General features: G+C 32.2%; 1 protein-coding gene and 1 long non-coding RNA gene across 19 annotated transcripts; both read right to left on the bottom strand.

Moving 5' to 3' along the window:
- Positions 1-5,561: 5,561 nt before the first annotated feature.
- Positions 5,562-7,087, bottom strand: LOC114316036 (uncharacterized). The gene is made up of 4 exons (XR_014329089.1): positions 6,837-7,087; positions 6,237-6,323; positions 6,073-6,117; positions 5,562-5,805 (listed from the first exon to the last, which is right to left on the bottom strand). It is a non-coding gene; the product is annotated as an uncharacterized LOC114316036 (long non-coding RNA).
- Positions 7,088-7,181: 94 nt separating this feature from the next.
- On the bottom strand, positions 7,182-10,661 carry LOC114316034 (inositol-pentakisphosphate 2-kinase-like). 18 transcript variants are annotated; one of them, XM_082868171.1, is made up of 9 exons: positions 10,525-10,661; positions 10,123-10,417; positions 9,909-10,043; positions 9,646-9,786; positions 9,244-9,384; positions 9,011-9,070; positions 8,110-8,150; positions 7,886-7,996; positions 7,183-7,726 (listed from the first exon to the last, which is right to left on the bottom strand). In XM_082868171.1, the coding sequence occupies exons 8-9, from the start codon at positions 7,916-7,918 to the stop codon at positions 7,205-7,207; spliced, it is 555 nt and encodes a 184-aa protein (XP_082724297.1). In that variant the 5' UTR covers positions 7,919-7,996; positions 8,110-8,150; positions 9,011-9,070; positions 9,244-9,384; positions 9,646-9,786; positions 9,909-10,043; positions 10,123-10,417; positions 10,525-10,661; the 3' UTR covers positions 7,183-7,204. The 18 variants fall into 18 exon arrangements, with proteins under 18 accessions (XP_082724304.1, XP_082724306.1, XP_082724297.1 ...); XM_082868178.1 differs by lacking the exon at positions 10,525-10,661 and having other exon boundaries at positions 7,182-7,726; positions 7,886-7,974; positions 10,123-10,487; XM_082868177.1 differs by lacking the exon at positions 10,525-10,661 and having other exon boundaries at positions 9,877-10,043; positions 10,123-10,487.
- Between the last annotated feature and the right edge of the window lie 1,981 nt (positions 10,662-12,642).

The following is a 12,642-nucleotide window of genomic DNA, read 5'->3' as shown; positions in this document are numbered from 1 at the left end:
CACAAGATTAACAGTCCGATGAATTACAATCCCCCCTTATTCAGTCCGTCCAAACTAACAGTAGTAAGACTTCTTAACAAGTTGTGAGCATCGTATGGCAACTTTGGACTGTGTTACATGGACTCGCCGGTTTAGGGCAGAGTACCCGTGTCGACACGACACGATACGAGTGCAGGTGTGAGATATGTGTCAGATTCGGCATGGTTTTCTCGGACACGACTAACACGAGAGGAGAAAGAAGAAGGGTTTTTTAGAGAGACAGAGAGAGGGTTGAAACTCACCTTTGCGAAGAAAGTCGAGTCGCGAAGCACGATCGAAGTGCGAACCGTAGTCGCGAACTGGACTGAATCGAAGGAGATCTGAAAATCAACATCTTAAAGCCGATTCCACCCTAGGGCTTCGATTCCCCTTTGGTCTCGACCTCTCTCTCTCTGTCTCTTCTATCTTTTTTTCTTCTCCTCTCTCTCTCTCTCTCTCTTCTTTGACCGTCTTCTCTTCCTTTCCCTTCGCTTTCTCTAGTTTTTATTTATAAATGATATATTAATATAATAATATATAATAGTATTCATATTATATAATATTTACTTAAAAAAATGTTGTATATTATAATATATTATAAATATTATAATTTTTAAAAATGTTGTATGTTATAATATATTATAAATATTATAATTTTTATGTTTAAAATAAAAATAATTTATTTATCATATATAATGTAATTTATTTTATGTCTAAAATAATTTTTATTTATTATTTATATTTTATTTGTTATTTTTTTAACAAAATTTGTTATTTCTTAATTTTTTAACTCATCTTCATATAATAAATATATTTTAAAAAATAACTATTTAACGTATCCCCGTACCCGTATTCAAATTTGGATCTATATCCACGTATCTCCAATTTTTAATTTTGAAGTGTCTGACCCTTGTCTGACCCTTGTCTGACCCTTGGATCTATATCCGTGTAACTTAGACTTTGGAGATAAGAAAGGAAGCTACATTTAGAAAAGTTCACTTTTACTATTTTATAGACGAGTCAGCGACAAATATGTTTAATGATGACTACTATAAGACTTAGTATATCTATAGTAGCAGTGATTTGATTTTTTTAATTAGAGAAAATGCCCTGGTGTGCATGAAACTAGTTTTAAAACAAGTGATTGATGGACTCTTCTCTGTACTGAACAAAAGAGTAATTTTGATGTATGTCGGTGAGTTTGTATGAGTTCCTAAAAGATCTATCTTAAAAAAGGTGATGGTGAAGTTATATCTTAGTCTATTTAGTATTATGTCTAAAATATTGGAAAATTATAAGCCTATTCATTGAGAGATGTTATCATGCTGTGGAAGAAATCAACATGGCTGAACCATTCATATGTTACAGTGGTTAGCTGTAAACTGGCTAGCAAATAAAACTTACACTAGTAAATTAGCAGCGTGTTTCTATAATCATCCTTTGGAGGTCAAAATATTCCTCCAACTCAACAAAGGAGGGAGAGATTCTCTCTTTTCATGTTACTATTAATTTGATTACACTGGAAATCAAGCACTCACACTCAACAGAAAATTAACTGACATTTTTTTTGTTTGTTAGTTTTGACTTTTGTAATTCCTATGCCATCTATTTTGTTTGAATTTTTTCATAAGTTTTGACTTATATTGCGATATGCATAGTGCTCTTGCTGAAAGGCCAAATCAGTGCCTCCAACAACAAAGGATGCCGATAAACTAGTCCTCTACGGACTAGTTTATAAAGCAGTCAAAACCCAGGTCATCCAACAGACTATCATGATTTCTCCAATTCAAACCCCATTTTGGAATTTCATCGAACAGGTCATCCGCATACTCTCACCATAACCAAATTCATATAACAATTATATGTATATATATATATATAGAGAGAGAGAGAGAGAGAAGCAGGGATAAAAGGGAAAATGGGGCTGATGGTGGTTGTTCATGGTGGAGGAGGAATTCGGATTAAACTCAATGGCATGGCGGTAGATGGGTCAATTTGGGGCTGGGTTTGTGTGAAGGCATGCGACTGGAAGAAGAGAGAGAGAGAGAGAGAGACATACCTGGGGTAATGCTCCAATGGTGGATCGACGTTGGTGCGATGGCGGTGATGCTCCTGCACCCGACGGCTATGGAGACAAAGCGAGAGAGATAGCGTGGAAGGAGGAGGGCAAAGGCATGAGAGAGGAGAGAGAGAGAGAGAGAGAGAGAGTCGCTATGAGAGAGACAGGCGTGAGAGGGAAGTAGAGGCAAAGATTGTTTTAAAACGGTGATGATTTTGAAACCCTAGCAACCCATTTTTTTCCCGACAAACTGTTTGGTCGCTAATAAGAAATGGATGTGTATTTTTTTCCCGACTAAATACTTCAGTCTCCAATTAATTTAGAATCCCTCCAAAATTCGAAATTCTTTCCCCAGAGCTTGTAATTATAAATTCTTAGTAATCAAACGTTTGGTCGTCAAAGATAAAAAGTAATTTTTTGTATTTCATTTGGCAACTAAATATTTTCAATAGCGAAAACTAACACTATGGCAACTAAAATATATTTCAGTTGTTGAAAATAAATTTTTGGGGACTAAATTTTTGGTCGCCAAAGATAAAAAGTAATTTTTTGTATTTCATTTGGCGACTAAATAATTTTAGTAGCCAAAATTAACTCTACAGTGACTAAAATATGTTTTAGTCGCTGAAAAAATATTTTTAGCGATTAAACTTTTGATAGCTAAAGAAAAAAAAGTAATCTTTTGTTTTCCATTCGGCAAGTAAATAATTTTAGTAGCCAAATCTAACTCTACAGGGGCTAAAAAAAATTTTGTCGCCAATTGTGACATTTTTAGCGACCAAGGCTATGTTTGATAAAGCTCCTTAAACTTAATTCTACCCTTACATTTGAATGTGGTGCTTGGTTTGCATTTTCAGAAATTGATTCTACACTCATTTCCAAAACACGTCTACTCGGTCATCCGCACCTGTTATTTTTATATTTTACGTAAAAAATATTTTCGTAATTTTTTTAAAATTTTTTTATGAGCTTTGAATAGAATTTTGGGTTGCGTATTTGATTATGAGTTATTAGTTTTTCAATCAAATATCATATGTCATATCAAATCATTTCAAACTCAATTCAAAAAAAAATTTCAAAACTCATAACCAAACAAATTTTTCATACTCAAATCATAATTCCAAAACTCATAAATTCAAAATACAACTCTATTATCAAATTATAATTCTAAAACTCTACTAAACGCTACCTAAAATTTTTTTAGTCATCAATAATCAATATACCCGACTAAAAAAAAATTAATAACTAAATCTTGTACTTTTATTGACCATTATAATTTTTGGTCGCCAATTCCAGAACTTTTGGCAACTAAATTTTTTTTAGTCGCTAAATTTGATTGCTAAAAGTGTAATTTCCTATAGTGACTTAAAACTTACATCCAGTATACAATTAATCTATTACTCTATAACATGTTTTTGTTTATTGCCATTAATATATTTACAATGACGGTCAATAAAACTCCATTAGAATATGTGATTTGTTTATTAATTTAGAGTAATTAAATTTAATGTATTTATAGTGATACTCAATCAAACGCTATTAGAGTCTATGATTTACTCAATAAAATTTTATTAGAGTGTATGATTTGTTTATAAGTGCAGAGTAGTTTAATATTTTTATAGTGGTATTATTTTCACATTTTTACATTTCATTTTTATTTTGTTTGTTCATAAAAAGTGCACTCAAAGAAAGAAATGTTATTCATATTGTACGGGGGGTAAATATTCAAGCAAGCCCGTACTCCTTTCTTCCAAGCACCTGTCAATATATTTACAATGACGGTCAATAAAACTCCATTAGAATATGTGATTTGTTTATTAATTTAGAGTAATTAAATTTAATGTATTTATAGTGATACTCAATCAAACGCTATTAGAGTATATGATTTACTCAATAAAATTTTATTAGAGTGTATGATTTGTTTATAAGTGCAGAGTAGTTTGATATTTTTATAGTGGTATTATTTTCACATTTTTACATTTCATTTTTATTTTGTTTGTTCATAAAAAGTGCACTCAAAGAAAGAAATGTTATTCATATTGTACGGGGGGGTAAATATTCAAGCAAGCCCGTACTCCTTTCTTCCAAGCACCTGTCTCTCCGATCAACCTGCAAGCACAACGGAGGTGAGCTACTCGGCGGTGTGTGGCCGGAAAACGCCTCCGACGATCAAGTTAGCACACACACAGAGGGATAGATAGAGAGGAGAGAGTTGAGTGTAACTGTATATCTCACCAAATGTTCATGTGTCCAGGCATGGCGGGCGCAGACTCGCTTATATACCTTCTGCGCCCCAAATCTACTCCCATTAGTCTCTCGACATGTGGTGCTGCTATCCCATCTGTCAGCACAAATCTAGCTGATCATCACCTAACCAAACTGCCAGCCCACACTACCGGAATCTCGGCAACCGAGCTGCATCATCTCGGCTGCCAACGACCGTGTCACACAACAAGCTAGAGCGCTCCGCTCGCCGAGCTCGGTTGTATTCCGGCATAGCCGAGTTGAAAACTGGTTGAGCTGGTAAACCAAAGACCTTTCCAGCCGGGCTGGAAGCGTGAACCACGGGACACAGGACCGGCTTCCATTATCTCGGCCAAATTACCCCGATTAGCTCGGTTCCCACATAAACAAGTCAAGTAGCTTGGTCCTAGCATGGTCTTGGGCCATTACCGAGCACAACCCTCTCCGGCTAAGCCCAAGGTACCACGGCCTACAACATGTTCGGCCCATAATCTGCCCGGTCATTACCACGGCCCAATCCAGCTCATAAATTTCCCTCTCACATATACTTTTGATGAAAAACTCTATTCATATAAAAGAGTATTACAAGTATGTAAAATTAATTTGGAATTTAGTTTAGGGTTCAAATTTGGAACAGCTTTAGTAATGAGTTTTGCAAGAATTGATACTTGCATATTAGCACTTAGAATTTGATTTAGAGTAAGTTATTCACATTACAATTTAAATCATATATATATTGAATAAAACTATAAGTACTTTTTTTGAATATTGAAAATTAGCCTACCAAGTATGTAATTAAGGGCTTCTCTCCCGAAGGTTTTTAAAGTAATTTTTTTAGTTGAAAAAAAAAAAAAACAATTTTTGTCACTTTCAAATATCAACAAGTAAAATAAAATAAAATAAAAACTTATTTCATAAATCAACCTAACATTGCAGGAATTTTCAGAATTAACAACGTTTAAAAAAACGCCACTATAAGTCTTCAAAACGCCGTTAAAAGATAAATACGGCGTTTATAACTTTCGTCGCAGATACGGCCGCTGTCTTAGGTATACAACGTTTATAAAACGTCGCTAATGACTTTAACCGGCGTTTTTTAAAACGTCATAAATTCTCATACATTCCGTTAGTGAAACCGTCACAGATAAACGCTGACATCGTATGACGACATTTACTGACGTTTTTTAAAAAACGCCATCTTTTCTCTTTTTTTAAAAAAAAAAAATATAAAACACTGCAATTTATATAAAAAGAAAATGTATAATTTCAATTGCACTAAATCTGCAAAATAAAACTCCTCAAAAAAAAAAATACAATATACAAAATAATGATTCAATTTTCAAATTGCACTATTAGCACTTTACACAAGCACATAAACTAAAAATAAACCAAACAATTTTAATTCCTCTTCCATAAGGCTACAATTTCCATAAGGCTCATTCATGGGCCAATGCTTATTTCAAGGAACAAGTTGGCCAATGCTCCTACAAAAAAACACTTGAATCGATAATATTAAAAAAAATAAAAAAAACTACCCCCCAAAAAAAAATAAAAATAAAAATAAAAAGTTTGCAAATTATAATCATAAATAATAAATGACCTGTGACCAAAATTCAAAAGTCAACATTAAAATTCGCTGTACATATAAAGTGATCCTAAAATCTTTTTCCTTTTCTTTTAATTTTCTAACATGTATGCATCTGCAACATGCCATATATGCAAATGTAAAAGATATACAATATTGCACCAACCTTAATACTATTGTTAATTGACGGAGGCAAGCCGTAATCACAAACCTGATGCATAAAATTTGAAGTAATAGATCAGAACAATTAAAATCCTAATTCACAATGTTCATGAACAAGCCATAAAACACAGATTGCAGAACAAAAATGATATCGCAATATACATGTACCAGTTTCTGCAATTAGAACACGTGCCCCTCTTCTGTAGGAAACCCACAAACTGCTGGAGTAGGATGAAAGGAAGACAATACCTCAAACTGGTAACAAAGCAAACCCACTTAAGAGAAATTAAGCAACTAGACATTCATTATCAACATATGAAACATTCAAAATCTGAAGTCAAATAATTATATATATACATACCCACATATAAAACAACATGAATGTTCACAATATATTGGTTCAGAAAGACAATTTTAGATGGTTACGTAACATGTTTCCGATACAGAAGAATGTAGAGAGTGAGAGAGGGACAGCAATAACATAATTCCAAACAGGCACATCAATAACATAATTCCAAATATTCAATACCAAAAAAAACAAAAAGCAGCAACTCCAAATTCAATAGAAGGACAAGCAGTAATCCCTTAAGCAATAATCCCATGTAAAAGTATCTCTAACAGCAACAGTCACCAATTAAAATAGCAACATTAAATACACAACCTCTTTAGACAGAAACATTAGAATGGGGGGAGGTTTTTTTTTTTTTTTTTTGAATTGATTAAAACTAAGCATATTTGGAAAAACTGAAAACAAAAAATTGCTAGTACCTTTCCGCGATACCAAGGAAACTTTTGTTCTTAGCCATGGTGATGCAAGGAACGGTGTCCAACCACATAACAAAAATCTGTGAATAAATCTTTGTAGTTTGATTGTGTTAACCACTGCAAAAGGGGGCCAAAAAAGGTGAGAAAAGTTTATGTTAGTTTGAATTGAACAACTTGAATATGATTAAAAGAATTTTGTAGTCTATATTATCTTTGTAAACTCAAACAAACAATAAACAAGAAGTCATATGCCAAGCAACTAAGTAGGTTTCAAAGAAAGAAGTAGCATTATGAATAAATCCAAAGAGCTCTAAATATTCCTAGGGAAATAAAAGAAGAAGAATTGGGGGTGTTTTGTATTCTTTGCATCATCACATTGTATATGAAAATGTAAATCCCACAACAATTGCAGCTATCAAATAGTCCCTCACAATTTTCAAGCTCTTATCCAAAGGCATTGAATGTAGATAAGCATATCTGCCTGACAGTTTGTCTTCACCCAGATCTCTACATGCTATACAAGGCTGAGAAACAACATCATAATATGCATGAATTGCCCCTTCTATGTCAAAGATATCAAGCTTTTGAACTTCAAGAAGCCGATCTAGTAACCCTGATCGGGAAACAGCTTCAGTAACAAGTTGCAGGAAATTCGTTGTGCGTAAGCCATCATCTGCCTGAATAACACACTTGAGTACATCTTCGAATGCATTACCAATCATACAACTAGTAATATCTGCCCCACCACCCAAGCCCCCAAATATGAGGGAACCGTTCAAGAAAACATGAAAATTGTTCTGAGGAGTGCAAAAGAGAGCCGTGATCACTTTATGTACTCTCTCCTTGGATCCAGAGAGCATATCCAAGGGATCATATTCACTTGTATCTGATATCTAAATAAAAAGCCGAACATATTGAGCCAATACTAAAGTGAAAAATAAATAGCTAATTGAACCAAAGCCAAATATAAATGCTGATTTGTAATGCACATGAACTGAGAGATCCCTCCCATTATAGCTTAGCCTCAAAGAGAATAGTAAGAAAAAAATTACCTCTCTTTGATGCAATTTCAATGACTGGTGCATTTTAAAACGAGTTATTCTCTTTTTAATGGCATTTTCTTCAGATATGAATCTTGAATCTGGAAGAAATCCACATTTGGGCTGTATTTTAGAAACAAGAAGAAAGTGAAGGCAAAAGAAAACAAGTAGCATATTAGATTGTTATGGCGAAACCAAAGAGCAGAAAAACCAAGATGTTCATTGAGGAAACACACCTTTATCTCAACAGAGATGCTGAATTTCCCTTTAAGATTACCTGGACAGAAAAAGAAATCATAATACCACTCATATAAAAATGTAATTAAGAAAAGTAAACTAGTTTTCAACATTAAGCAATGGAAAATTTACTACTTTAAAATCAAACTAGCTATTTCTGTATATATTATACAAGAACTTTTCAACACAAATATAAAAAATTAAAAAAGAAAAGAAAAAAGAACTAGTTTCCAACATTTCATGAAATCATGTGCTTGCGTATTCTCGCATGAAGACACAAGTCATGTCTTCCTAAAGCACATTGTAATATGATTAATAAAAAACTAAGTCAAACTTGCAAAAACTGTGAAACTTAATTCCACAAGGCCCATTCTAGATAAAAAAAAAAAAACAATATATTCTATTATTCCCATAGCCCACCAAGCCAGAAATCCACTTCAAGGGGGGTAACCTATTGCTAATATGCCGGAAAATGTTCAACAACTATAAAACAATTAAGAAACAAAACACATAAATTTCAATTGAAACACAAGTCTCTCGCACAAAATTATTTATGAAATTTCCACATGGATTAATAATTAAAATTAAAAAACAAGAGTATTTATTTTTTATAAAAACATCTAACAATTATGTGATAAAAATTATTCAATACCTTAGAAGTAATCACATTGGTAGTTCAAAATTCTCTACCACATGATGAATTACAATAACCAAGTACCAGAATAAACTCCTAAGCTCAATATTAAATAGATTTTGGACAAGAGGCCATGTTTCTTGCATCCTAGCATGACACTGACTAAAAGTTGGAGATATCACTTCAAAAATTATGTCTTACAGAATTTGCCTTCTATGGTGCAAGGAGAAGATCTTATTTGAAAGTTCTCAGGAGATAGTAATTACCCTGGGGAAGATCTTATTCAACTGGCCTTTAGTTTGCCAAATAAGTTTTTTGTGTTTTTCCTGAAAGATGAAAACAGAAAATACAAGGATCATTTCTTACTATTTCATGAACTAAAATGAAAACACAGAAAACAAAACATATTCTAGTAAAATTGAAAACATAAAACAAAACAGAGGTAGAAAAAGAGAAATTATAGCAAAATGATTTGCTTGTATGGTTTCTTGATTTTTACCATGCAACGAACTAAAGGCCAGTTGACTCCCTTGAAGAAAGGATGTCACTTAATTTCATTAGCTCCTTCGCGCGAACCCAATCTGTTTTTGGGATCTCTGTGCAACAACCGGTACATTAACTGCTTTGCTGAGAGACTCACCTGCACCACCACACACAAAAGTTATTCCCGTGCTGCAGCATTTGATTTTTTTTTTTAAAAAAAACAAAACTATGTGAAAATTCAACTAATTCCAACAAATTAATTTCTATCCACATTATGTGTGTAAATTTAGGAAGTAATTGTTTAAGTAGGCTTGTATCGTCATAATCAGACACCATAATTAGGTTTTGTTAAAAAGAAAACAGTTGAAAGTTATCATAAATTAGAAAGTACTTGAACGAAGATGGAGGATCATCTCACCGATATAGCGCCTGGGAATTTAAGATCCTTATGAAGAATGTTGGCAAATGTCTTTTGCCTTGTCTTTCCCCTAAATGGTGTGTATCCATATAGCATTTCATAGAGCAGAATGCATTTCATACAGAGCAGAATGCCCATTCCCTGCTTCAAAAGTGTAGTTCTCATCATTTGATTGTTGGAATCTACCCTCAATTATAATTCAAATACATAAATTTAAGTACATACACACACAAACATACAGAGAGAATCTAAAAAGACAATACCAGCATTGCCGTGGCTGTCTCTCTTGAGTTCCCATCAATACGAAGCACAGTGCTGGCCTCGCTGTAAATCTGGTGAACAAAATCTAGTTGCTGCTGAAGTACCTGGAAATACTACCCAACAAAGTACGTCCCAACCTGAAATCCAAAGACCTATCTTTTTAGAGAGAGAGTGAATATATATATATATATATATAGAGAGAGAGAGAGAGAGGACCTGAGCAGCAGTGACGGGCAGGTGAAATGGAGTAGCCATGACGAGTCTCGAGGGGCTCTAAAACCCTAGAGCTCCAATCAAACCCCAGGTCGGCAATGCGGTGGCGAGTCCATCGTAATCGTCATCGTTCTCCTCATCATTCACGCTCTCCTCTGAACTGTCCTCACCACCATCTTCTCTATTACTCCCGTGAATCAACCTATCTTCTCTCCTCCTCTTGCTGCGACTCGATCGATTTCGATCCCGGTCCTTGTCTCGATCCCGTTCCTTCTTCATTCAACTGGTCTATCTTCCTCTACAAAATTATCAAAATCAGAATCAAGAAAAACAAAAAACCGTCAAGAAATTTCAACCAAATCGATTCAAGAATCGATGGATCTGAACAAGTAATCAGAATCGAACCTGGTGAATCTCTCAAGGAGAATGAGGAGAGACAGAAAACCCTAGATCTTGGACGGTGACAGAAAATGAGAAGAGAGAGAAATGAAGAGACAAAGCAGAATGACAGAAAGAGAAATGGAAACGGAGGGAGACGGAGCACGTTATAAAGTGGAATGCGTGTCTTTTAATTTTATTTTATGTCTTCCACAGCGTTTTTCAATAAACGTTGTCTAACAAACGTGGTCATAGGCAACTATTCTTGTAGTGTAAAAACGTAAAAATTTTAAAAATTGTCAGTCTAGTCCCACCCAAAAAGAAAATCTTTTTCCTTTTATTCCCTGAAAAAAGAAAAATCATTAAAAATGAAAAAAAGTAAAAGAAAAAAAAAATTCTTCCTCAATGAAAGTTATAAAAAAATTAAAAAAAAAAACTAACAAAATTACTAAACAATATGACTTATTTAACTATTCCAAAACTAAAAAAACGCAATATGCTATAACTTAAAAAAAAAAAAAAAAAAAAAAAAAGAAGGAAGAAGAAGAAGAAGTAAAATTAGATTATCCAATGCTTTTAATATATAGTATTGTAAATGATTTTTTTTTTAATTTTTAACAAAGTCTATTTTTAGAGTTTTAAGGTCTCAAACTACAAAACTTTTGAAAAAAAAAAATCTATTGTTTATGCCATTCAATCCTAAATATTTGTAACTTAAAATTTTCATAATAGAAATCCTTACAAATAAAATTTAAAAAGAAATGTCTTATACTATTATTATGTTCTTATAAAGTTTTTAAATTCTATTAGTTTTAAAATTTCATTTAATTGTGCTCTTTTAAATAATATTTTTAATTTTTAAATAGAATGAACACATGTCATTAAATTATTTGTACTTTTTTATTTTATTTTTGTAAATTGCATATCTTGTTTATACATTTTAAAAGAAAACATATTGAATGTATGGGTTGGGGGAGAGAAAACTAATAAACAAAATTGTTTATTATTATATTTTAAAAAAAATTAAAAAAAACATTAAGGACTAAATTTGTTTGGGTGGGGAGAGGAAGTAATTAATATACAACTCATAAATTTATATTTAATTTGTTACTTATGAGTAGTAAAATGAAAAAAAGATTAAATGTAAATAATATGTATCTTATTGAAAAAATAATATATTATTTTGTCTCGTGCATAGCATGGGTCATATGCTAGTATATATTAAAAAAAAAATGAGCTTCCTAATGAGAAGAATTCTGTGAAACTTAAAAATGAGCTTCCTAGTATATATTATTTTAATTGAGTAAACTACCAATAGGTTCTAATAGAATTCTCATCAAGTCCTATTGAAAATAAGTCTTAATAAAATTGTTGCTAAAAATAATTTTTTTGTGACACTTTTTACATACGTCGCTAAAAATTAATAATTAGTGACTTTTTTTGTTATAATTTTTATAAATTGTCGCTAAAACTTACAATTAGTGATTTTTTTTGTGACAAATTTTTCCCATAGGACCTATTATATAATAAATCCACTTATTAAGACCTACATGTAAGTATCTCTTATACTATTTTTTTAGATTTCTTATTTTTTTAATAACTAAAAAATGTTCTATTAATTTCCTTTTATTAAATCATTTAAAAAAAGAATCTTATTATGCGTTGATGTCAAACATTATATGTTCGGCACGCTTGTTGCATATGTTTGTGGGTTGGAGTGTCATATATCATCGAGTATGTGTGCCTTAGATTATTATTTTAAAAACATAACCAATCATATGAGTCCTACTTAGGTATTATTTGGGAAGCAAGGATTTCAGTTAAAAGTCATTATAAGTTGTTAAATCGTTCTTTTTATTTTTGTGTTTGTTTTTTTATAAAAATAAAAATAATTACTAAAATAGTTAATTCTCAAACAAGCTCTAAGTGATAATATGAATCAGTGACAAAAATTCATAAAACATTTTTGTTATATGAAAAAAAGATTAAGTCCTCGTTTGATAAACATTTTGGGACTAAAAAAATACAAAAAAGACAAAATAAATTATATAAGTCAATAAGATAAAATGTCACATCTAAACCATAATCATAACACTTCTTCTCTCACAAAAGTCAAAAAATCTCAAAAATAAAAATCAAACGAGG

The sequence above is a fragment of the Camellia sinensis genome, chromosome 5 (genome assembly GCF_055761805.1).
Source record: "Camellia sinensis isolate YWXY chromosome 5, ASM5576180v1, whole genome shotgun sequence".
Taxonomy (NCBI): Eukaryota; Viridiplantae; Streptophyta; class Magnoliopsida; order Ericales; family Theaceae; genus Camellia; species Camellia sinensis.
The sequence above is the reverse complement of the archived record's forward strand: the minus strand, read 5'-3'. Positions and strand labels throughout refer to the sequence as shown.

Excerpts from the sequence above, each read along its gene's own strand:
- LOC114316034 (XM_082868171.1), bottom strand. The coding sequence starts at position 7,918 with ATGCACCAGTCATTGAAATTGCATCAAAGAGAG. Across the intron at positions 7,727-7,885 it reads TGAAATTGCATCAAAGAGAG|ATATCAGATACAAGTGAATA; the intron begins GTAATTTTTTTC and ends CTTTTTATTTAG.